This window comes from Aethalodelphis obliquidens, unplaced genomic scaffold (assembly GCF_003676395.1).
Source record: "Aethalodelphis obliquidens isolate GAN/ISIS:26980383/991018 unplaced genomic scaffold, ASM367639v1 scaffold43, whole genome shotgun sequence".
Taxonomy (NCBI): Eukaryota; Metazoa; Chordata; class Mammalia; order Artiodactyla; family Delphinidae; genus Aethalodelphis; species Aethalodelphis obliquidens.
In genome coordinates this window covers 5,972,150-5,994,254 of record NW_020837987.1, presented here as the reverse complement: position 1 = coordinate 5,994,254, position 22,105 = coordinate 5,972,150, and the positions used below count along the sequence as shown (strand labels likewise).

The 22,105-nt window shown below is 39.6% G+C and overlaps 1 protein-coding gene across 1 annotated transcript; it reads left to right on the top strand.

Annotated features, from left to right (window-relative positions):
- The first annotated feature begins 1,061 nt into the window (after window positions 1-1,061).
- Window positions 1,062-21,484, top strand: ZNF565 (zinc finger protein 565). Its single transcript, XM_027078995.1, has 5 exons — window positions 1,062-1,383; window positions 9,014-9,082; window positions 12,580-12,706; window positions 13,364-13,459; window positions 19,677-21,484. Exons 2-5 carry the CDS (start codon window positions 9,074-9,076, stop codon window positions 20,945-20,947), a joined length of 1,503 nt encoding a protein of 500 aa, XP_026934796.1. The 5' UTR covers window positions 1,062-1,383; window positions 9,014-9,073; the 3' UTR covers window positions 20,948-21,484.
- The last annotated feature ends 621 nt before the right edge of the window (window positions 21,485-22,105 follow it).

Genomic DNA, 22,105 nt, shown 5'->3' with positions numbered 1-22,105 from the left:
TTCTGTAGTAGGGGCAAGCGGGGGCTACTCTTCATTGCGGCGTGTAGGCCTCTCATTGCAGTGGCTTCTCCTGTTGTGAAGCACGGGCTCTAGCCTCGCGGGCTTCAGTAGTTGTGGCGCGCAGGCTCAGTAGTTTTGGCTCATGGGCTCTAGAGCGCAGGCTCATTAGTTGTGGTGCACAGGCTTAGTTGCTCCGTGGCATGTGGGATCTTCCCAGACCGGGGTTCATACCCGTGTCCCCTGCATTGGCAGGCGGATTCGTAACCACTGCACAACCAGGGAAGTCCCAGAAATTTTCATCTTAATACAATAGTTTATTATTTATATGTAGGTGTTTCTTGTGTTTAATTATGTTTAGAAATTATTTGGGGGCTTTGTGTTAAAATGTGACTCATTATATTTTTCACATTTTAAATATTGGGAGAGAGGCTCCTGGTTAGAGTTTTTACTCAGAATGATTGCTTTTTCAGGAACAGATTGCTAATGTTAAGGTGAAGATATCTATATATATCTACTTCTCATGAGCTGTCAAGTTCTCGCACTCCCCCGGCCCAAGCCTTGTGTGATGTGGGATCCATGCCCTCTGAAGAATAAGAATGTCTGTCAATTTAGGAACAGGGAAAATCCAGGGATGTAACTGCAAGCTTCACTGGGTGGTGTGTAGATGGCTGAACTTTGCTTAGAAGGATTTGTACAAAGATTTGATGATAGAGATCTAAAGGAGCATGATTTTGCTGGATCAAGAACAACTTGTCCCCTAACTCATAATCTGCCTTTTTAGGGCCTTTTGTTTCACATTGTGGGTTTGTGAAAAATCCCTTTGAGATGTATAGAGTTGGAAATGCACAGCTCTGCTCTGTTATTTCTGAAGTTTCCTCTGACTTTTTAAAAATTATTCTGTCTTGTATTGACCAAGGCCGCAAGTCTGAATTTTTATTTAGTCAGAGTATAGCTGAATTAGCATATTAGTTAGGACAGGTTGTTATGCTGTGGTAGCAAACAACCCCCAAATCTCAGTGGTTTACAAAATAACTTTTTAATTTTTGCTCATTATGCATCAGCATAGGCAGGGTCCCAGACTAAAGGGGACTCCACCATCCTGTAGCTGTACCATCTGAAACACACAGCCTCCTTGGCCACCACATCAGCAATAGAAAGATTAGAGAATTATGTGGTCTGGATTATGTGGGAGACTGGATACTTGAAAAACTGGATAATGGTGAGACATTAGTAATTAAATTAGTAATGTCTACCACACTGGCTAAGACCCATTTCTTTTTCTGTGTATAGGAAGTTGCTTCTGTAAATTAGGTGTGAATTCTTTTTGGAGCAAGGAAGACATCCTGGACTGTGGAAAGAGGTTAACAAGAGGCCTGTGCACAGGTGAGTGAGGAGACTAAGGAAACAGAAACCCTTTTATATGAAAGCTCACCTCCTCTGTGGGAAGTCAGTTACTGTTTGAGAACACACCCCTCAAAGGCTCTAGAACTATGGAGAAGATTAAGCTCCTTCAGCATACAAGTTCCCAGAGGCACTTTACTGTCACTCGTATCACTCCATTCGTATTTTCTTTTATAATCTATCCTGCCCCATGAGGAGGAAGGAATTAATTGTGTTATTTATGATGATAAAACATATGCTTAAGGGAAAACTTGAAAACACAGGAAAACAGGGACTTCCCTGACGGTTCAGTGGTTGAGACCCCATGCTTCCAATGCAGGGGGCGCAGGTTCCATCCCTGGTCAGGGAACTAAGATCCTACATGCAGCGTGGTATGGCCAAAAAAAAAAAAAAGAAAAGAAAAGAAAAAAAAATACAGAATGGGCTTCCCTGGTGGCGCAGTGGTTGAGAGTCCGCCTGCCGATGCAGGGGACACGGGTTCGTGCCCTGGTCCGGGAAGATCCCACATGCCGCGGAGCGGCTGGGCCCGTGAGCCATGGCCGCTGAGCCTGCGCGTCCGGAGCCTGTGCTCTGCAACGGGAGAGGCCACAACAGTGAGAGGCCCAAGTACCGAAAAAAAAAAAAAAATATATATATATATATATATATATATATACAGAAAAATAGATTCCCTCATAATTATACACCTAGAGACAAATGTAAAAATTTAATTGAAAATCCTTTCAATCCATTTTCTATGCATACACATATGCATGTATATACGCATGTATATATTTTTCCTATAAAAATAAGATTACATATACTGTTTTATTATCTACCTTATTCACCCAAAGTTGTTTAACATCTTAACATCAGCAAAGATATGTTTTTATGGCAACAATGTTTCCATTTTATGGATAAACTATATTTTGTAGGATATTTAAATTCTCTCCAAGTTGTTTCCATCATCAGCAGTGTCTCCATCATACACCCCACATTCATCTTTTGGATAGAGACTCAGATATAGAATTACTTCATCAGAGGATATACATGGTTTAATTTCTGCTAACATTGCCTTGTTGCAAGTTTATACCAGCTATAATCTACTGTGTGTGTCCATTTCCTCACATCATGCTCTTGTGACGTGTCATCAGTCTTTTAAAAATCTGCCAAATTGATAACTGTAAAATGTTATTTCCTTATTGCTTTAACGTACACTCCCTTCATTACTAGTGAAGTTTTAAAACTCTTGATAGGTTGAGGAGCCACTTTATTATCTAGTGAGTTGCCCATGCATATGCTTTGCTCATTTATCTAAAATTATTGCTTTTTTCTGAAAATTTAATTTTTTTAAAATTTATTTATTTATTTATTTTTGGCTGAGTTGGGTCCTTGTTGCTGCGTGCGGGCTTTCTCTAGTTGCAGTGAGCAGGGGCTACTCTTCGTTGCAGTGCACGGGCTTCTCATTGCAGTGGCTTCTCTTGTTGCGGAGCACAGGCTCTAGGCACACGGGCTTCAGTAGTTGTGGCTCGCAGGCTCTAGAGCGCAGGCTAAGTAGTTGTGGTGCACGGGCTTAGTTGCTCTGCGGCATGTGGGATCTTCCCGGCCCAGCGCTCAAACCCATGTCCCCAGCATTGGCAGGCAGATTCTTAACTACTGTGCCACCAGGGAAGCCCTGAAAATTTAATTTTAAAAGCACTATCCAATAAGAATTTTTGTTGTTTATCTGACTTGTGAGTTAAAGGCTTTTTTTTTTTTTCCATTTTATCATTTGCCTTTTCATTTTGATTTTAGTATTTTGGGCTAGAGTTTTTAAAATCTCAAATATAAGTTTTTTCTTTGTATTTTTCTGCCTTGTATGTTATGTGTTCATAAAATATAAATACATTATATTTGTCTGAAGTACATTTACAGATATTTTATTTTTATATTAAATATTTTATCGAGTTAGAACTTCTTTTTGGCTTATGGTACAACCACAAGAAATAGGCTGAGAAATTGCTACTTTGATAAACTCTTAAGGTTTCCATTGTGATCTTGTACATTCATTGGAGAGTTTGAGTGCCTCCCATGTAGTATTTTATGTCCTGAGGAATTAATAATGAACAAAACCAACAAGATCCCTGCTTTTAAGTTTAGTGGGAAGAGTCAAGTAATTGACAAGCAAATATATAATGTAATGTACAGTAGCACTGAGAGCTAGAAGGAAAAATAAAGCAGGGAAGGCTAAAGTGAATGACAAAGGGTAATATTTTAATAGTTTGGTCATAGAGGTGAAGTTTAAGCAGAAACCTTCGTGGAGGGAGCAAGTGAGCTCTATGACTATCTTGAGGAGGAGCATTCCGGAAGGAATATACAAAGCCTCCAAAGGGAACATGGCTGGTATTATGTGGTGCATTCTAAATAGTCCATGGACATTTAAGAATAATATCTTATTGGTAAGTGAAAATTTTAGGATTGTTACCAGGATGCATCCACATGTGGCCCTTTGTGAATTTTTATAAGCTCTCAGGGATTCTTTCTAATATAAAGATTCAAGTATTTTATTTCCTCCAGAAAACACGCTTATTATTAACTTTTATTCACTTTTCCTCCCGCTGTTCTGTCTTATTCTCCACTTTTACGTATATTTTAGGTCTTCTGGATCTCTCTTCCATATCTCTGACCTTTGTTTTCAGAATTCATTTCTTCTGTGTCTTTTTCTCCTCTGAATTCTGAGATGTTCTCCTAGGCTTTTCCCTCCTGATTTCTAATGTATCTGGTGCCTTCTTGTCTAATAATTCTTAAAAGAAACTATTACTTGTCAGAATTGTCTCCTGTGACAAAGCCCTTACAAAAGGTTTCAGCTTCCTTCTCCCATTAACCCCTAACTCTCTTAATTGGGCCTTTTCTAACTCTCTTAATTGGGGAATTTATTGTTCATTCCCCTCATTAATGGCAGTAACCACAGGGACGCAGTTTATGCTGATGGAAACTTTCATGGGCAATAAAATACAACACTTGGGTTCATATCCCACTCAGTGTGGCCTTGGGTCAATATCATAACCTCTCAGGCCTTCTAGCTTCTCTTATGTATAATGTGAGAAATAAAATCAACTTTATTTAACTAACAGGGTAGTTATAAAATTAAAACTAAATGAAAGTGTATATGAATGGCACTGCATCACCTCACCCTAGAATCCTGGGGATCATTCCTGTACTTATGTACTCTACCTTCCCTAGTTATGAACGAACTACCTGTGATCTTCTGTAATTCAGCCCCCAATACTTGGGTGCTGGTTCCCATCCCCTCTCTCCTGCTCAAGGTCATTGCTCCTGTGCAGTTGTCTCCTATGTCCCTGCATTATTCGTTTTTCTCTACTGGGTTATTCCCATCACTATAAACCATGCTGTAATCTCTCCCACATTCAAAACAAACAACCGTTCCTGGATTCCATATCCATTTCTAGCTCTATTTCTCTGCTCTTTTCAACAAAACTCCTTGAAAGGGATGGCTCTTCTGTCTCCACTTCCTTTCCATCCATTTTCTCTTATAAATGTATTTATTTATTTATTTTTGGCTGTGCTGGGTCTTCGTTGCTGTGTGCAGGCTTTCCCTCGTTGCAGCAAGTGGGGGCTACTCTTTGTTGCAGTGCTCGGGCTTCTCACTGCGGTGGCTTCTCTTTGTTGCGGGGCACAGTCTCTAGGCGGGCGGGCTTCAGTAGTTGTGGTACGCTGGCTCAGTAGTTGTGGCTCACGGGCTCTAGAGTGTAGGCTCAGTAGTTGTGGCACACGGGCTTAGTTGCTCCGCGCCATGTGGGATCTTCCCAGACCAGGGCTCCGAACCCATGTCCTCTGCATTGGCAGGCGGATTCTTAACCACTACACCACCAGGGAAGTCCCACCTTCCATTTTCTCTTGAACTCACTCCAGCCAAGGTTTTGTGTCCTCCACTCTAGAGAATCCACTTTTGTTGAGACTTCTAATGATCTCTCTAATGCCAGATCCAATGGACAGTTCTCGTTCCTCATACCACTTGACCTATTGGTAGCATTTGACAGTTGTTCTCACCTTCCTTCTTGGTATACTTTCTTCACTGGGCTTTCAGTGAAGCCCCAATTCTCTTTTTTTCCTTCTATTCCACTGATGTTTCCTTTTCAGACTTCTTTCTTTCTTTTTTCCTTCTCATCTCCCTGTTCTCTAACTGTTGGAGCCCCTCAGGCTCAGGCTTTGGACCGTTTTTCTTCCTTACCTTTAATCACTCTGTAGGCAATCTTACCTAGTATCAGAGCTTCAAATATCAACTGAACATCAGTAACTTCCAATTTTATATTCCTACATTTGAACTTTCTCTGAACTTCCAGATCGAATGTCTAATGGACATCTGGCATTTCCACTTAGACATATAATAATCATCTCAAGTATTAAGGTAAAACAGAATTCATAATTGGTCCATCCAAACCTGCTCCTCTCACAGTCCATTGTGTTAAAAAATGGCAACTTCATACCTCTAGTTGCTCAAGCCAAAAACCCTAGCATCATCTTGGCCTCTTTTTTTTTCTTTTATACCTAAAATCAGTAAATCCTGTCAGCTCTTCCTACAGAGAATATCTAGAATCTGATCAGTTCTTGTCACCTCCCCCATGACCATACCACCCTAAGGCAAGCCCCTCAACCCCTTGCCAGGGTTACTGCAGTAACCTTCTCAGTTCCCCCAACTTCCCTGCTTCCCCCCCTTGTCCTCTTAGTCCGTTTTCCATGAGTGATCCTTTTAAATGTAAATCAGATTATGCCATTCCTTGGTTTGAAGTGTTTCATTGGCTTCCTGTCTTACTCAAGAGTAAAAACCAACGTTCTTCCACAAGGCCCACAAGCCCTGTGTGATCCAGCTTCCATCTACCTCTCTGGCCCTCATTTTCTCACTCACCCCATTCCAGCCACTCTAGTCTCCCTCTTTGTTGTTAAAGCCTGCTCTTGCCTAGAGGCTTTTGCATTTGTTGGTCCCTCTGCTAGGACTGTGCTTCCCCTAGATTTCTGTGTCGATGAAAAGCCTTCTTAGACCACCCTTCATTTCCCCATCTCCTTAATCTTTTTATTTTCCTCTATAGAACTTTGACTCCTTTACATATAAATAGGAATATCAATGTCAGTATATCAATATTTGTTATTGTCTCCTTCCATTAGAATGTGAGATCCGCTGGGACAGACTGGATTTGCTATCTTCCTTACACATAGAACCATGCCAACTGAGTTGGGAACTCAGTAAATATGAAAGAATTCCTGACTCCTTTTTCTCTCTGCATCCATATCCAATCAGATGCCAGAACCAGTTGATTTTACTTCTCTGACACCTTGAATTCCTCCCCTTCATCCTCATTTCTACTATCACTATCTTGGGTCAGGCCCTTTGTTTGCTTGGGAAAGTACAGGCACCTTTCAGCTGATCTCCCTGACTCCAATTGTACTCCTCTCCACTAAAATAATCTGGCTATATTGGCCCTTTCACTGCCTTTTTTAAATTCCTCAGTAGCCTTCCATTCATTAATGGGTGAAAACCAAACTTGTATATATTCAGTCAGTATTCATTGGTCACCTTTATACTTCAGTCACTGTGGCCCGTACTATTTACAGTGATGATGAGACCTGGTCCTCATAGTTAATAAGCATTATCTTCCTCTAGATTCTAGAATTAATTAGATTTAAACTCAGATTAACTAAAATTAAATTAAAAATTCAGTTCCTCGGTCATACTAGCCACATTTCAAATGCTTAGTAGCCACATGTGGCTAATGGCTACATTATTGACAGTACAAGATGTGACGATTTCCATCATCACAAAGGTTCTATAAGACAGCACTGGTCTAATCCTTGCCCCAAACCGTACAAGTCTTTCCCAGTTATTCTCTGCAATCCAAACACACCGTCTACTTTTGGTCCACTGTTTTTGCCACTGCTCTTCACTTTGCTCAGAATGCTCTTCTGTCCCTTTTCTGCCTATTACTATCCTCTGATTTTAGGCCCCAAATCATATTCTGTAACTTATAGGAAATTTTCCTTGACACCAGCCCCCAATGATTTAACTAGTCTTCCTTCTGACGGCACCCCTCCCCACCATGGGAACTCAGCAAGGCAGTCTGGCTGCTTACTTCACTATTGGAATTATTTCCCGCTGTTGCCAATGGAAATCAAAGAAAATGGATGTGACGTCTCTGCAGGTGGACGGCAGTAAGAGGGGCTTATTTAACTTGCTTCTCAGTGCAACTTGATAGGAGAATACAACATCTTAAAGTTGCATATGTGTAGCACTAGTGTTTCTTTTTAAATAGTTGGGGGAAAATGACCTAGAAAACCAAATTGCAGTTTGGTAGCCAAAATTAACTCTTGGTTTATTTGTCCTTTGTGTGTGAAATGTCCTACTATTCCATGCGTCTGACTTCCTCACGTATCTGTTGATCAGTTTTGGTTCTTCTTAGTACTATTGAGATCTATCCAGTTGATACCAATGGCCTTAGCGGCGGCAGCCTCTGGAATAACTCCTTACACCTTTCTGGCCTGCATTTCTCTAGACTTCACTCTCCAGGGAGGAGTTTTCTTTTCTTACTTTTTGACTCTCTAGCACACCATATGCACTAAGGATTCTGGAAACTTCTAGCATGACTGCAAAGTGGCCAATTGAGAATAAAGTACCTGATGATAAATCACAGTATTAAAAAAAAAAAAAAAAAGCATGGGTGCTCCTTGCACCTGTAATTAGAACCAGCCTTACTACCTTCCTTAAAAAACCCCTGAGTTCTCATTATCTTAAAGTAGGCCGTTCTCCCCCAGCCTCAGCAGTTGTCAGCCAGAGAGGAAGTGATGTTCTTCAGGAAAGCAGTAGAGAGGGCTTATGTGGAAAATAAGGATTGCTGGGCCAAGAAGCTTCTAGAAATTGAGTTCCCACTCAGGTAAATACTCTGGATGTGTAGGTATGCTTGTAAGATGCCTGTATTACTGTGGTTTTTTTTGCTCCTGTCTGATAAGTCCAGCTGGGGCTGGAGGCTTTGACGAAGCCTCTCAGATGGATGGCGTGGCCCTTTTTGAACTTAGAAGGCGAATGTAGAGCCGGGGAGGTACCCAAGCGGTTTTGCCTGTTGAACCCAGAGAAGCTGGAAAACTTTGTATAAGGGTTGTCTTTTTTACAAGGTTTGGCCTACACAGGTATGCTCTGCTCCTAGCCTGTAGGTACCGTCCTCATCTTTAAGGGGTAAAGTCAGTGAGTCTGAGTTGTGATCCTCCTTGCTGCAGCTGCAAAGGAAGGTCTGCTTGGTACAGCTAGCTGGGCCTCATCTAGGGTGTACATTAGCATCAACAAGGTAGGGACTGTCCCAGCCAGAATCCCTCCTGCTAACGTGCTTGGATTCTATGTCAGTGCCGAAGCACATCTGCCTTGAATCCATCTTTCAGTTTCCTTATGGTTTAGGAAGGGGCTGGGTTTTGCTAACTCAATAGTTCTTGGCATTAGTGTTGTGTGGTGGGACAAGGGGAGAGCAAAGGAAGCAGAGCAGGGACCCTGGAAGTACAGTTGTTTTAAGCTCATCTATTTAGGCGTGCTGAGGCAAGCTCGGTTTATGAAATTTGCCCCTTCTCCCCCTACTCTGTTTTTTTTTTTTTTCAGGACTCTGCACTTGTTCAAGAATCTAAAGAAATCCAAGCAGGACAGGTAGTTCTAAAAGCCATGACCCAGGTAAGTGGAAGTTTCCTCTATCCTTGAAATAATATCAACATTTGTGTTCTTTATCCTGAGAATTCCCTGTCTGGCTGAGCCCCATTCAGTAACCTGCTCCCAGTTCCTCCATTGCAGAGAATGAGCAATGATGCCTCACCTCCCTTTGTGGCCCTCTCTTCTCCAAGTGTTCACATACGTGCACAATGTTCTTACCAGAGCACCAATGGAGCAGAAATATATTCTCCTGAGGGGAATTTGAGAGCCGTCCTTATCAGAACCGTGGTTGAATAGATCCAAAGATAAGATAACTTTGATCTTTTCCATTAACCCAAGTAGTTTCCTTTTTTCCTTCTATTTTAAAATATCACCCCCCTTTAAAAATCATAAAACATTTCACAGTATTGAAAAATACATACAAAAACGTGTCTATAACATATATATGGTATAAAGAATAATAAAATGAGTTGATATATTTGTTTAATGTACCATCTAAGTAACCCTTATCCCTTCCCACATCCTTCACATATCGTATTACCACCTCACCATGTTAATGACTACTTTTAATTTTGCATTCGTTAGCACTTTGATTCTTATAATTTACCATATATGAATGCCTGCTGAACAGTATACTGTTGAGTTTTTCATTTTTAAATTTGATGTACAGTTGTCATATTCTCTATCTTTTTTACCATATTTTTTCACTCAACACAATGTGATTTCAAGTTATTCACGTTAAATTGTGTAGCACTAGGTCAGCAGTTCTTAAAGTGTGGTCCAGGAAGACTTTGAGACCCTTTCAGGAGGTCTAGGGGTCAAAATTACTTTTATAATAATAATACTAACACATTATTTGCCTTTTTCACTCACAACTCTAATGAGTACAGTGGAGTTTCCCAGAAGCTATATGAAATGTGTTATCCCAACAGATTGGGGAGTTCCCTGGTGACCTAGTGGTTAGGATTCCTGGCTTTCCCTGCTGTGGCCTGGGTTCCGTCCCTGGGTGGAGAACTGAGATTCCGCAAGCCGTGTGGTGCAGCCAAAAAGTAAAATTAAATTAAATTAAATTAAATTAAGTTGGCCAACAGATTGAATACAGAAGATGTGAAAATCTAACTCTTTCATTCAGCCAGTCATTAAAGAGATTTACAAAAATGTAAAACAGTGCTACTAAATTTATTTCATTTTGACAAAGTTATTTTTTATAAAATGTGTGTTATTTATGTTAACAGGTTTATTATTATTTGAATAAATTAATAATTTTTAAATTTATCTCTTTTAATTTCTAATGTGGTATATATTGATAGATTTAACGAGCATTAATGAAAGTCTTCAATAACGTTAACAGCTTTATTTATTGTACATATGTATAATTCAGATACAATGAAATACACCCATGTAAGTATATAGTTCAGTGCATTTCTAGTATATTTGCAGAGCTGTGCAACCATCAGCACAAACCATTTTAAAACATTTACATCACTGCCAAAAAAAATCCTGTTTGCATTAGCCGTCACTCCCAAATTCTCCTCCTCATCCCCTGGCAACCACTAATTTACTTTGTCTCTATGGAATTGCCTTTTCTGGACTTTTAATATAAATGGAATCATTGAATATTTGATCTTTTGTGTGTGACTTTTTTCACTTAACATAATGTTTTCAAGCTTCCATGATGTAGCATGTATCAGTATTTTGTTCATTTTTATACCAAACAATATTCCATGGATATGTGTAGACCACATTTGGTTCAGCAATTCATCAGTCTGTGGACATTTGAGTTGCTTCTACTTTTTGGCTATCATGAATAATGCTGCTATAAGCATTGGTATATACCAATGTTTTTAGGTAGACATATGTTTTCATTTCTGTATACTTAGGAGTGGAATTTCTGGGTAACATGTTAACCCTATGTTTAACATTTTGAGGAACTGTCAAAACTGTTTTCCAAAGTGGCTACCCCATTTTACATTCCTACCAGCAACGTAAGAGAGTTCCAGTTTCTCCACATCTTCACCAATATGTGTTTTTTGGGAGTTTTGTTTTGTTTTGTTTTGTTTTCATAATAGCCACCCCAGTGGATGTGAAATGGCATCTTATTGTGGTTTTGATTTGCATTTCCCTAATGATTAGTGATGTTGAACATCTTTTCATGTGCTTATTGGCCATTTGTATATTTTCTTTGGAGAAATCTCTTCAAATTCTTTGGCTGGTTCATAATTAGGTTGTCTTTTTTATTACTGAGTTGTGAGAGTTTTTATATATTCTGGATTCAAGTCCCTTATCAGATAAACAATTTGCACATATTTTCTCCCCGTTTTGTGGGTTGGAATTTCACTTTCTTGATGAAATTATTTGCAGAACAAAAGCTTTAAATTTTGATGAAGTTTATTTTATCTTCTTGTTCTTTTTGTTTCTTTTTTGTGTCTGGTGCCATATCTAAGAAACCCCTGCCTGACCAAGGCTGTGAAGATATACTCCTATGTTTTCTTCTAAGCGTTTTATGGTTTTAGCTTTTACATTTAGATCTACAATTATTTTGAGTTAATTTTTATATATAGTGTGATGTGGGGTCCAACTTCATTCTTTGCATATGGATATCTACTTATTCCAGCACTATTTGTTAAAAAGACTAATCTTTTCCCATGAAATTATCTTGGCTGGTTTAATTTAATATGTGGTAGTCCTTAGGAAGCTGGTAGAAGATGCCTTTCTTCAGAGAGGTTTTGCAGCTAGGAGTATTCTCAAATTCGGCACACTTTAATTTTTCTCCTGGGGTTTCCCCCAGCTGCATGAATTTCAACCTCACTAAAAATGAGACAACCAGTCATTATGTGCTTCCTAAGGGGATGCTATAGGAAGTACACAGTACGACCTCTGACGTATTTATGTCCCCTAAAAAATATGGAAGTAGAGAAACATGTTAAACTACACCATGAAGATATGATCAGCCAAATCCAGAATATGGGAAATGCTACTGATTCAAATGTTTGTTTAATGAATAAACAGCAATAAAAAATTTTAAAGGGTCTGTGGGTGCTGTAAGAGATTTGAGAGACTTTAGGAAATCTATAAACTAATTGCAAGGGGTGGATTTTGTTTGAATCCTGATTTGAACAAACCTACTGTCAAAAATCACTTTTGAGAAAATTGGGGCAATCTGAAACTTGATCTGGTTATTAGGAAATTATTGTTAACTTTATTAAGTGTGACAGTGATATTCTGGTTATTATGCCTTTTTTAAAAAGCCTAATCGGTTAGATACTAAAGTATTTGTGGGTGAAATACTATAATGTTTGGTATGTGGGATTTGCCTCAAAATATACCAGGGGTAAAAAATGGAAAGGAAGACCTAAAACAAGATTTGCAAGGTCTTGTTAAGTTACTGAAGCAGAGTGATGGATTCATGGGGGCTCATTATACTATTCTCTGTACTTTTGTGTATTTTGAAAATTTCTGTAATCAATTTAAAAACTAAAAGTCATTTCATTTACTAGTAGTGCATGGGTTTATTGTTTCAGGGATTGGTGACATTTAGGGATGTGGCCATAGAGTTCTCTCAGGAAGAATGGAAGTGCCTGGAACCTGCCCAGAAGGACTTGTACAAGGATGTGACTTTGGAGAACTTCAGTAACTTGGTCTCACTAGGTAAGGACATTGTATAATACAGGACCAGCCAGGAAACAAGGCTCCCAGGGACTACAACAGTGGGAGGCTGTTACCACCTTCGGCTGGAGGGGGTAAAGAGAGGAAACACTGCCACCGGAAGATAGTGAGAACTAGAGCCATGGAGAAGGGCCAGCTGGTAGCCACTGTAGCTACCTCCAGAACTCCTGGGTCAAAGGAGGGAGTGAGAGGGATGAGAAATATCCTGAACTGTCTTCCTGTCCACTGATGCTTTCCATCTACCAAACCCAATGAGATATGATAGGACCAGGGTAATACAGTCCTTACAGGTAAGCTGTCTGGGGCACAGCTAGGCACATAGCAGGGCCAAGAGTAGCGAGGAATGGATTGGGGAGAGGGAGAGGGCAAACGGAGAATAAAATTTCTGGTTTCTTCATGGTGAATTTCTGGGAAGACTTACAAGTTTCTGGCTAAGTTTCTGTTCTCTGTCTTCAAGGGAATTGTTCTGTGCTTTGTTGAAGTAGAAATGGGTAGTGCCATTGGCACCTCCACCTTCCCATCCTTTGGACAACCTTCACACCTTCCTTTATGTAATTGCCTCTCTTCCTTAGCAACCAAGAGACTGGGTTTGAATTTGGAAACAGCACGATCATGCCCCATTTCTTTTCCTATAAACAGGACTTTCCCTTTCTAAGCCTGATGTCATCTCCTTACTGGAGCAAGGGAAAGAACCCTGGATGGTTGTAAATGATATGACAGGACCATGGTGCCCAGGTGAGTGAGGGCTGATCCAATGGGGGGAGGTCACTGGGAATAATAGCCCAGCAGGTGAGTCAACTCGTAACAGTAACTTGAGTTATTGTCTGGAAACTCCCTCAAAGCCCTACCAAAAACTGAGGAATAAAAGCCTGAGACGTGAAGCCATGAAGAACAAAGACCTTGCCAGCATCAGCTTCCAAGGGAACCTTGCCTTTATCCCCATTAATTCCTCTCTTTTCTTTCTTCTCTTATGTTTTCTTCTCATTTCAAAAAGGAATGTGCCCCTTTCCGGTGGCAGCTATTTTACCTGGAGTTTGGATCCTTTTTTCTGCAAGTGTCTTCATTCCTTAAAAAGTATTTATTTTCGTAAAACAGCTTTTCACTTCACCTAATTCAGCAATTCATTTATTCTCTTAACTTTTGAGAGGTAAGGATGTGTAGTGACTGACGGAATACTCTGGAATCAGATTTTCTTTTTTTTTTTTTTAAATTTATTTGGCTGCATCAGGTCTTAGTTGCAGCATGTGGGATCTTTCGTTATGGCGCGCAGGCTTCTCCCTAGTTGTGGTCTGTGGGCTGCAGAGTGTGAGGGCTCAGTAGTTGCAGTGCATGAGCTTAGTTGCCACGCAGCATGTGGGATCTTAGTTCCCCAACCAGGGATTGAACCTGCGTCCCCTGCATTGGGAGGCGGATGCTTAACCACTGGACCACCAGGGAAGTCCCTGGAATCAGGTTTTCTGAGTTCAAATCCTGGCTCTGCCACTTACTAGATCTGTGAGTTTAAGTAAGTTACTTAAATTCTCTGTGCTTCAGTTTTCTCCTCTGAAAATGGGATTAAAAATAGTGCCTTCCTGGGGCTTCCCTGGTGGCGCAGTGGTTGAGAGTCCGCCTGCCGATGCAGGGGACACGGGTTCGTGCCCCGGTCTGGGAAGATCCCACATGCCGCGGGGCGGCTGAGCCCGTGAGCCATGGCCGCTGAGCCTGTGCATCCGGAGCCTGTGCTCCGCAACGGGAGAGGCCACAACAGTGAGAGGCCCGCGAACCGCCAAAAAAAAAAAAAAAAAAAAAAAAAAGTGCCTTCCTCATGTAGTTAGTGTGGCTTTTTTATGAGTTAGTGTGTGAAAATGCCCAGAACAATGCCAGGCAATAGTGACCACTAAAAAACTGTTAGTAAGTATTTGTAACTGGCTCTTGCTGGACAAAAATGGAGCCTTTGAATACTTAGTTATGTTACTACCTCATGACTTCTCTGTATTGTCATTTATTTTCATCTGGGATCATTTTTTCTCTATCTGAAGAACACCCTTAATATTTCCTTTTGTGTAGGTCTGCTGTTGACAAATTCTGTCAGCTTTTGACCACATGAAAATGTCTTTATTCTACCTTTTTTCTTGTAGGATATTTTCACTGAGTATGGAATTCTGTGTTGGCAAGAATCTTCTCTCAGCCCAAAGAAGAACTCATTCCACTGCCTTTTCTCTTCCAATGTTGTCATTAAGTCAACTTGTTCCAATTTTGGAAAATGTTCCACATATATTTAAAACTAGTGTCCTTTGGGGCATTCACCTCTTTAACTATAACCGTTTTGATTATGTGATTTAGAGTCTGTATGTCCTTTTAACTTTCTCTGTACTTCCACTGTCAAATTCTGAGAGCTCTTAATTGTATTATATATTTTGCTACTACATATTACATTTTTATAAAGATGAAATATAGATCCTTGTTGCAAATTGTATTTTTATCAGTACAGTCCATCCTTCATTTTGCCACTTAGTGGCATTTAACCTTGAATTCTATTTTTTCTGATATTAGTACAAAATGCCCTGTTTTTGTTAGTTTAAAAAATTATGGTGTATCTTTGCTTATCCTTTTTTAAAAATTATTGCCATTTTAAGTGTGTCCATTATAATCAGAATTAGAGTTTCCTTTTTTAATCAATCTGAGAGTCCTTGATTTTAGTAGAATTTAATCCGTTTTCATTTATTGTGATCATTCATGTGTCTGTTCTTACTCCTCCCATTTTATCTTATATTTTCTGTTCCTCATTCTCTTTATTTCTAGCTATTCCTGTTTTGCTCACATTTTTTTTTCTTTTTTTTTTTTTTTTTTTTTTCTGCGGTACATGGGCCTCTCACTGTTGTGGCCCCTCCCGTTGCGGAGCACAGGCTCCGGACGTGCAGGCTCAGTGGCCATGGTTCACGGGCCCAGCTGCCCTGCGGCATGGGGGATCTTCCCTGACCGGGGAACGAACCCGTGTCCCCTGCTTCGGCAGGCGGACTCTCAACCACTGCGCCACTAGGGAGGCCCTTGCTCACATTTTATTACCCTCTCTACCTTTAAGCAATTTTGAAGTTGTACATCCTATTGCTTTGTAATAGAATAGTCTTTAACTTGACTCTAAGAAATGTGCTTAGGGGGCTTCCCTGGTGGCGCAGTGGTTGAGAGTCCGCCTGCCGATGCAAGGGACACAGGTTCGTGCCCTGGTCCGGGAGGATCCCACATGCCGCGGAGCGGCTGGGCCCGTGAGCCATGGCCTCTGGACCTGCGTGTCCAGAGCCTGTGCTCCACAACGGGAGAGGCCACAACAGTGAGAGGCCCGCGAACCGCAAAAAAAAAGAAAGCAATGTGCTTAAACCTGTGTTTCTCTTCCCACCTCAAGACTGAAATAGAATTTTTTTCTTTTTAGTAAAGTTTTTAAAAAAATATTTTGAAATCATTCTAGATTAGACTTATAGAAAATTTGCAAAATTATTACAGAGAATTCCCATATACCCTTCACTCAGCTTTCAAATGTTAACATTTTATGTAACCATAGTACAGTTATCAAAATCAGGAAGTTAACATTGGTGTTATACTATTAACTAATCTACAGATCTTATTAGAATTTTATCAGTTTTTCCCCTGATGTCCTCCTTCTATACCAGGATCCAGTCTGGGATCCCACATTGCATTGTTGTTTTGTCTCCTTAGTATCCTCCAATCTGTGACAATTGCTCTGTCTTTCATGACTTGGATCCTTTTGATGAGTACTCTTTTGGAGAATGTCTCTCACTTGTGTTTGCTTGATATTTTCTCACAGTTAGATTGAGATTATGCCTCTTTGACAGGAATACCACAGAAGTGATGTTGTGTCCTTCTCTATGCATCATATCAGGGGTTGCCTGATGTTAATATGGCTTTTTACTGGTAGTGTTAACCTTGATCACCTTGGTTAAGGTGTCTCTCATGTTTCTCTCCTGTAAAGTTAGTACTTTGCGACTGTAAGTGGTAATTATCTTGGAGGGAGATACTTTGCAACTATATGCTGTTTCTCCTCATTTTGCCCACTGGTTTTAGTATCCATTGGTGGATCTTGTCTGTAACAATACAATAGTGTTGCCTTGTGTTGATTTTCTATGTCCCTTATTGCTTCTGCATTTATTAATTGGAATTCTTCTGTAAGGAAGGGCTCTCCCTACTCCCTTTCCCATTCATCTATTTATTCAAAGATGTGTTTCTATCAGTATGGGCTATTTATTTATTTATGTATTCTATGAGTTATAGTCCAAAAATATCATTGTTTATTCTGCTGTTCAAATTGCTTATTGGGAAAGCTTTGGCCATTTGGGAACACCTTCAGGTTGTATATATATTCACAATGTTGTGCAGCCATTATCACTATCCATTTCCAGAACTTATTCATCATCCCAAACAGAAACTCTGTACCTATTAAACAATAACTCTCTACTTTCCCCTCCGCCCTGCCCCTTGTTACATCTTTTCTACTTTGTCTCTATGAATTTGACAATTCTAGGTATCTCATGTAAATGTAGTCATGCAATATGTAGTTTTAGGTTCATTCATTTATCAGAATTTAATTCCTTTTTAAGACTGAATAACATTCCATTGTATGTATATACCACATTTTGTTTATTCATTCCTCTGTTGATGGACACTTGGGTTCTTTCTGTCTTTTGGCTATTGTAAATAATGCTGCTCTGAGCCTTGGTGTACAAGTATCTGTTTGACTCCCTGTTTTCACTTCTTTGGAGTATATACCTAGGAATGAAATTGCTGGATCAGCTGGTAATTGTTATGTTACTTTTCAAGGGCATTTCTTAATTTTTAAGAGTCTTTTATAAATTGTGAAGATCATCCCATTATCGATGATACAAGTTTCAAATATTTTCTCTGTCACTTGTCTTTTGACTTTGCTTTTGGTGTTTTTTGTTCGTGTGCAAGTTTTTTGTTTTGTTTTTCACCTTTACATAATGGAATTTATCAGTCTTTTGATGCTTTTGGATTTTGAGTCATTATTTAGAAGGTTTCCCTATACCTAGATTATAAAGTAATCTACCACATTCCCTTCCAGTTTTTGTATGGTTTCTGTTTTCTTTTAACATTAAAACTGTATTCAGAGTTTATTCTGGGATACGGTGGTATAACATATGGATCTAATTTTATCTTTTTCCAAATGACTAATCCCAACATTATTTATTATAAAAACTATTCTTTTCTCCTTTGAGATACCACCTTTATAATAAATTCAGTTTCCATATAAACTTTAGTCTATTTCTGGCCTTTCTATTGAGTTCCATTGGTCTGTCTCCAGAAACCAATATTTATTCATCAAGCAATCCGTTATTGCTACTATGTGCTAGGATTTGGTGACAACGGCTAGTGAAAAAGGCTTTATTTCTGCCTTTGGGGAGGTAAAAAAACAAATCAACAGATGAGCAAGTAAATGAAACTCTTAAGTACAACTGATGAAAGTGTTATGACAATAGGACACGTTGTGGGAAAGAGAATCAAAGTATACGCTTAGGGTTATCAGGCTGAGAGCTTTTTGAAAGTATGAGTTTTAATCTGAAACCTAAAGAGAAAAGCAGCCATACAAAGGGCCCAGGACAGGATTCCCAATAGATAGAAGAACCTGATGAGAGGTCTAAGATGGAAAAGACCTACATTTATTCTAGATACTCAAAGGAGGGCTGTGGTTTGTTACATAGGGAGGAAAGGGGAGAGTATTCAATATGAAGATGCATTGTCCTTGGTGGAGGTAGAGCAACAGAAGGACAACAGAGACAAGCAGGGACCTGCTTTGCCAAGAACCTGTGAACCATGGCATTGAATTTAGAATTTATTCTAAGTGCAGTGGGGAGGCTGTGAAAAAGTTTAAGCAGAGATTTTCATTTTGACTGACATCAGCATCATATGGTAGAAAGTGCTAAAAATATAGATGCCTTATTTGTATGAAATGCCCTGAATAGGCAAATTCACAGGGACAGAATTAGTGTTTCTCTGCCATTAGTGATTGCCAGGGGCTGGCAGGAATGAGGAATGGGGAGTGGCTGCTTAATGAGCACAGGGTTTATTTTTTATTTTTTTTTAATTGAAGTATAGTTGATTTACAATATTGTGTTAGTTTCTGCTATACAGCAAAGTGATTTACATATATATTTTATATATATATATATGCACATATATACATATATATATACACACACACATTCTTTTTCATATTCTTTTCCATTATGGTCTAATTTCGGATATTGAATATGGTTTGCTGTGCTATACAATAGGACCTTGTTGTTGATGCATTCTATATATAATAGTTTACATCTTCTAGTCCCAAACTCCCAATCCAGCCCTCCCCCGCCCCCGCCCCCCCCTTGGCAACCACAAGTCTGTCCTCTACGTCTGTGAGTCTGTAGCACAGAGTTTCCATTTGGGGTGATGAGAGTGTTCTGGAATTAGAAGATAGTGACAATGATTGCAGGACACTGGGAATGTACTGCAAACCATGGAATTGTACACTTTAAAATGGTTAAATGGGAAATTTTATATTATGTGAATCTTCAATTAAAAAATATATATATAACTTTTAAAATATGTGTAGATATGTATGTATACACATGTCTTGGCCCTACTCCTGTAGATTTTGATTCAGTGTGGGGTGCTGTTTGGACATTTGTTTTGTTACAAGGCTTCCTGGATGATTCTGATCTCTATCAAACGTGAGAACCACTGGCTTAATTTGTTTTCTTGCCCCTTTCTGGCACCATATGAGCTCTTATCATATTTGTGCTTTCATGTGCTTTTTAGAAATTGCACAGCAATATTTGAGACTTATAGAAGCAATTCACCTATTACGGTTATTATTTTCATTTTGTCTCTCTAGTCTCCTGTAGAATTTTTAAATTTCTCTTAGAAGAAGAGAACAAGTTGTATTTACTTTTTTTTTATTTTTCAGACTTGGAGTCCAGGTGTGATAAATTTCTACAAAAAGATATCTTTGAAGTAGAGTCATTCGATTGGGAGCTGATGGAAAGCCTTACATGCTGTGCTTTTGAGGGCTCCAGTTTTAGAGATGACTGGGCATACAAAAGCCAGTTTGAAAAACAACAAGTAAATCATGAGTGCTCTTTCAAGCAAGTGAATATCACCTATGGAAACATGCCCACTTTTGAGCATCATACATCCCTCACCCTACATCCCAGCAATGAGACTGGTGAGAAACTGATTGAATGTAATGAATGTGGGAAAGCATTTAGCCGTGGCTCACACCTTATTCAACATCAGAAAACTCATACAGGTGAAAAGCCCTTTGAATGTAAGGAATGTGGGAAAGCCTTCAGTCGTACCTCTCACCTTGTTCAACATCAGAGAATTCATACAGGTGAGAAACCTTATGACTGTAAGGAGTGTGGGAAGGCCTTTGGTCGTACTTCAGAACTTATTCTACATCAGAGACTTCATACTGGTGTCAAACCCTATGAATGTAAAGAATGTGGAAAGACCTTTAGACAGCACTCACAACTTATTCTGCATCATAGAACTCATACAGGTGAGAAACCCTACGTATGTAAAGACTGTGGCAAGGCTTTTATTCGCGGCTCACAACTTACTGTTCATCGGAGAATTCATACAGGTGCTAGACCCTATCAGTGTAAAGAATGTGGGAAAGCCTTTAGACAGCATTCACAGCTTACTGTGCATCAGAGGATTCATACTGGGGAGAAACCCTATGAATGTAAGGAGTGTGGCAAGGGCTTTATTCATAGCTCAGAAGTTACTCGACATCAAAGAATTCATTCTGGGGAGAAACCCTACGAATGTAAAGAATGTGGAAAGGCCTTTAGACAGCACGCACAGCTTACACGACATCAGAGAGTTCATACAGGTGACAGACCCTATGAGTGTAAAGATTGTGGGAAGGCCTTTAGTCGTAGTTCGTACCTTATTCAGCATCAAAGAATTCATACAGGTGACAAACCCTACGAATGTAAGGAATGTGGGAAAGCCTTTATTCGTGTTTCACAACTGACTCATCATCAGCGGATTCACACTTGTGAGAAACCCTATCAATGTAGGGAATGTGGAATGGCCTTTATTCGTAGTTCACAGCTTACTGAACATCAGAGAATTCATCCTGGTATCAAACCTTATGAATGTAGAGAATGTGGGCAGGCCTTTATTCTTGGCTCACAGCTCATTGAACACTACAGAATTCATACTGGCTAGAAAGCCTTGATGTTAGGGATGTAGGAAAGCCTTTATGTGGAATTCATGCCTGACTCAATATTAGATAATGCATAATGTAATGTAATTGTTGTCAGAGAACCTTCATTTGTCACCTCCATTATGGAACATCAGGTAACTCATACCAGAAGAAAATTCAATAAACATGGGAATTCTTTTTGCCTCACACTCACTGTTTACTAAGCATCAGAGATCTTACACTGAAAAAAAATTAATATGAATATAGAAGAGCCTCCTGTTACCACTCAAAATATGTTAAACTTCTGAGAATTCCTAATAGAAAATGACCCTATTAAAACATTTTGTGACTGTGCCTTTCGCCATATACCTTACTTAACATTATCTCACTTCCAGCAATTACTGACTGTATAACAATGGGTAAATTATGCAATGTCTGTGTTCCTCAGTTTACTTATTTTTAAGCAGTGATAATTATATGTACCTAATAGAGTTTATGCGAAGATTGTCAGATATTTTATATAAAGCCTATGCTCAATAAATACTATTGTTAATTAATAACAGTATTACTGTTAAGGAGTTCATGTGAGAGGAGGGCCTTATGAATGTATCAAATATCCAAAGCCTTCAAAACCACTTGTTAGGATAATTCATTCTGAAAAACAGTAGTAAAGTATAGTTATTATGAGAAGATCTTCATTTAAAAGGTTGTAAATTTTGAAGAGTAGAAATTAACAGAAGAGCAGCTGAAAGAAATCTGCCCATTTAGGAATCTAAAACCACCTCCAAGTATAACTTCAAGAGAATCAAACTAAAATTACAAACTAGAAATGAATGGCAGTGAATTCTGCATATCAAAACCAGTTCAGTGTAACCAAAGCTGTACTCCTGTCAGAACCCAAGGATTAAAGGTAGGGGCTTTGGGGGCTTTCCTGGTGGCGCAGTGGTTGGGAGTCCGCCTGCCGATGCAGGGGACGTGGGTTCGTGCCCTGGTCCAAGAAGATCCCACGTGCCACGGAGTGGCTGGGCCTGTGAGCCATGGCCACTGACCCTGTGCATCCGGAACCTGTGCTCTGCAACGGGAGAGGCCACAACAGTGAGAGGCCCGCGTACCACAAAAAAAAAAAAAAAAAAAAAGGTAGGGGCTTTGGGACTTTCCTGGTGGCGTGGTGGTTAGGAGTT

Bases quoted from the DNA above. Each gene is read 5' to 3' on its own strand.
- ZNF565 (XM_027078995.1), top strand. The intron at 12,707-13,363 runs GTAAGGACATTG...TCCTATAAACAG, and splicing joins CAGTAACTTGGTCTCACTAG to GACTTTCCCTTTCTAAGCCT. The intron at 13,460-19,676 runs GTGAGTGAGGGC...TTTATTTTTCAG, and splicing joins GACAGGACCATGGTGCCCAG to ACTTGGAGTCCAGGTGTGAT.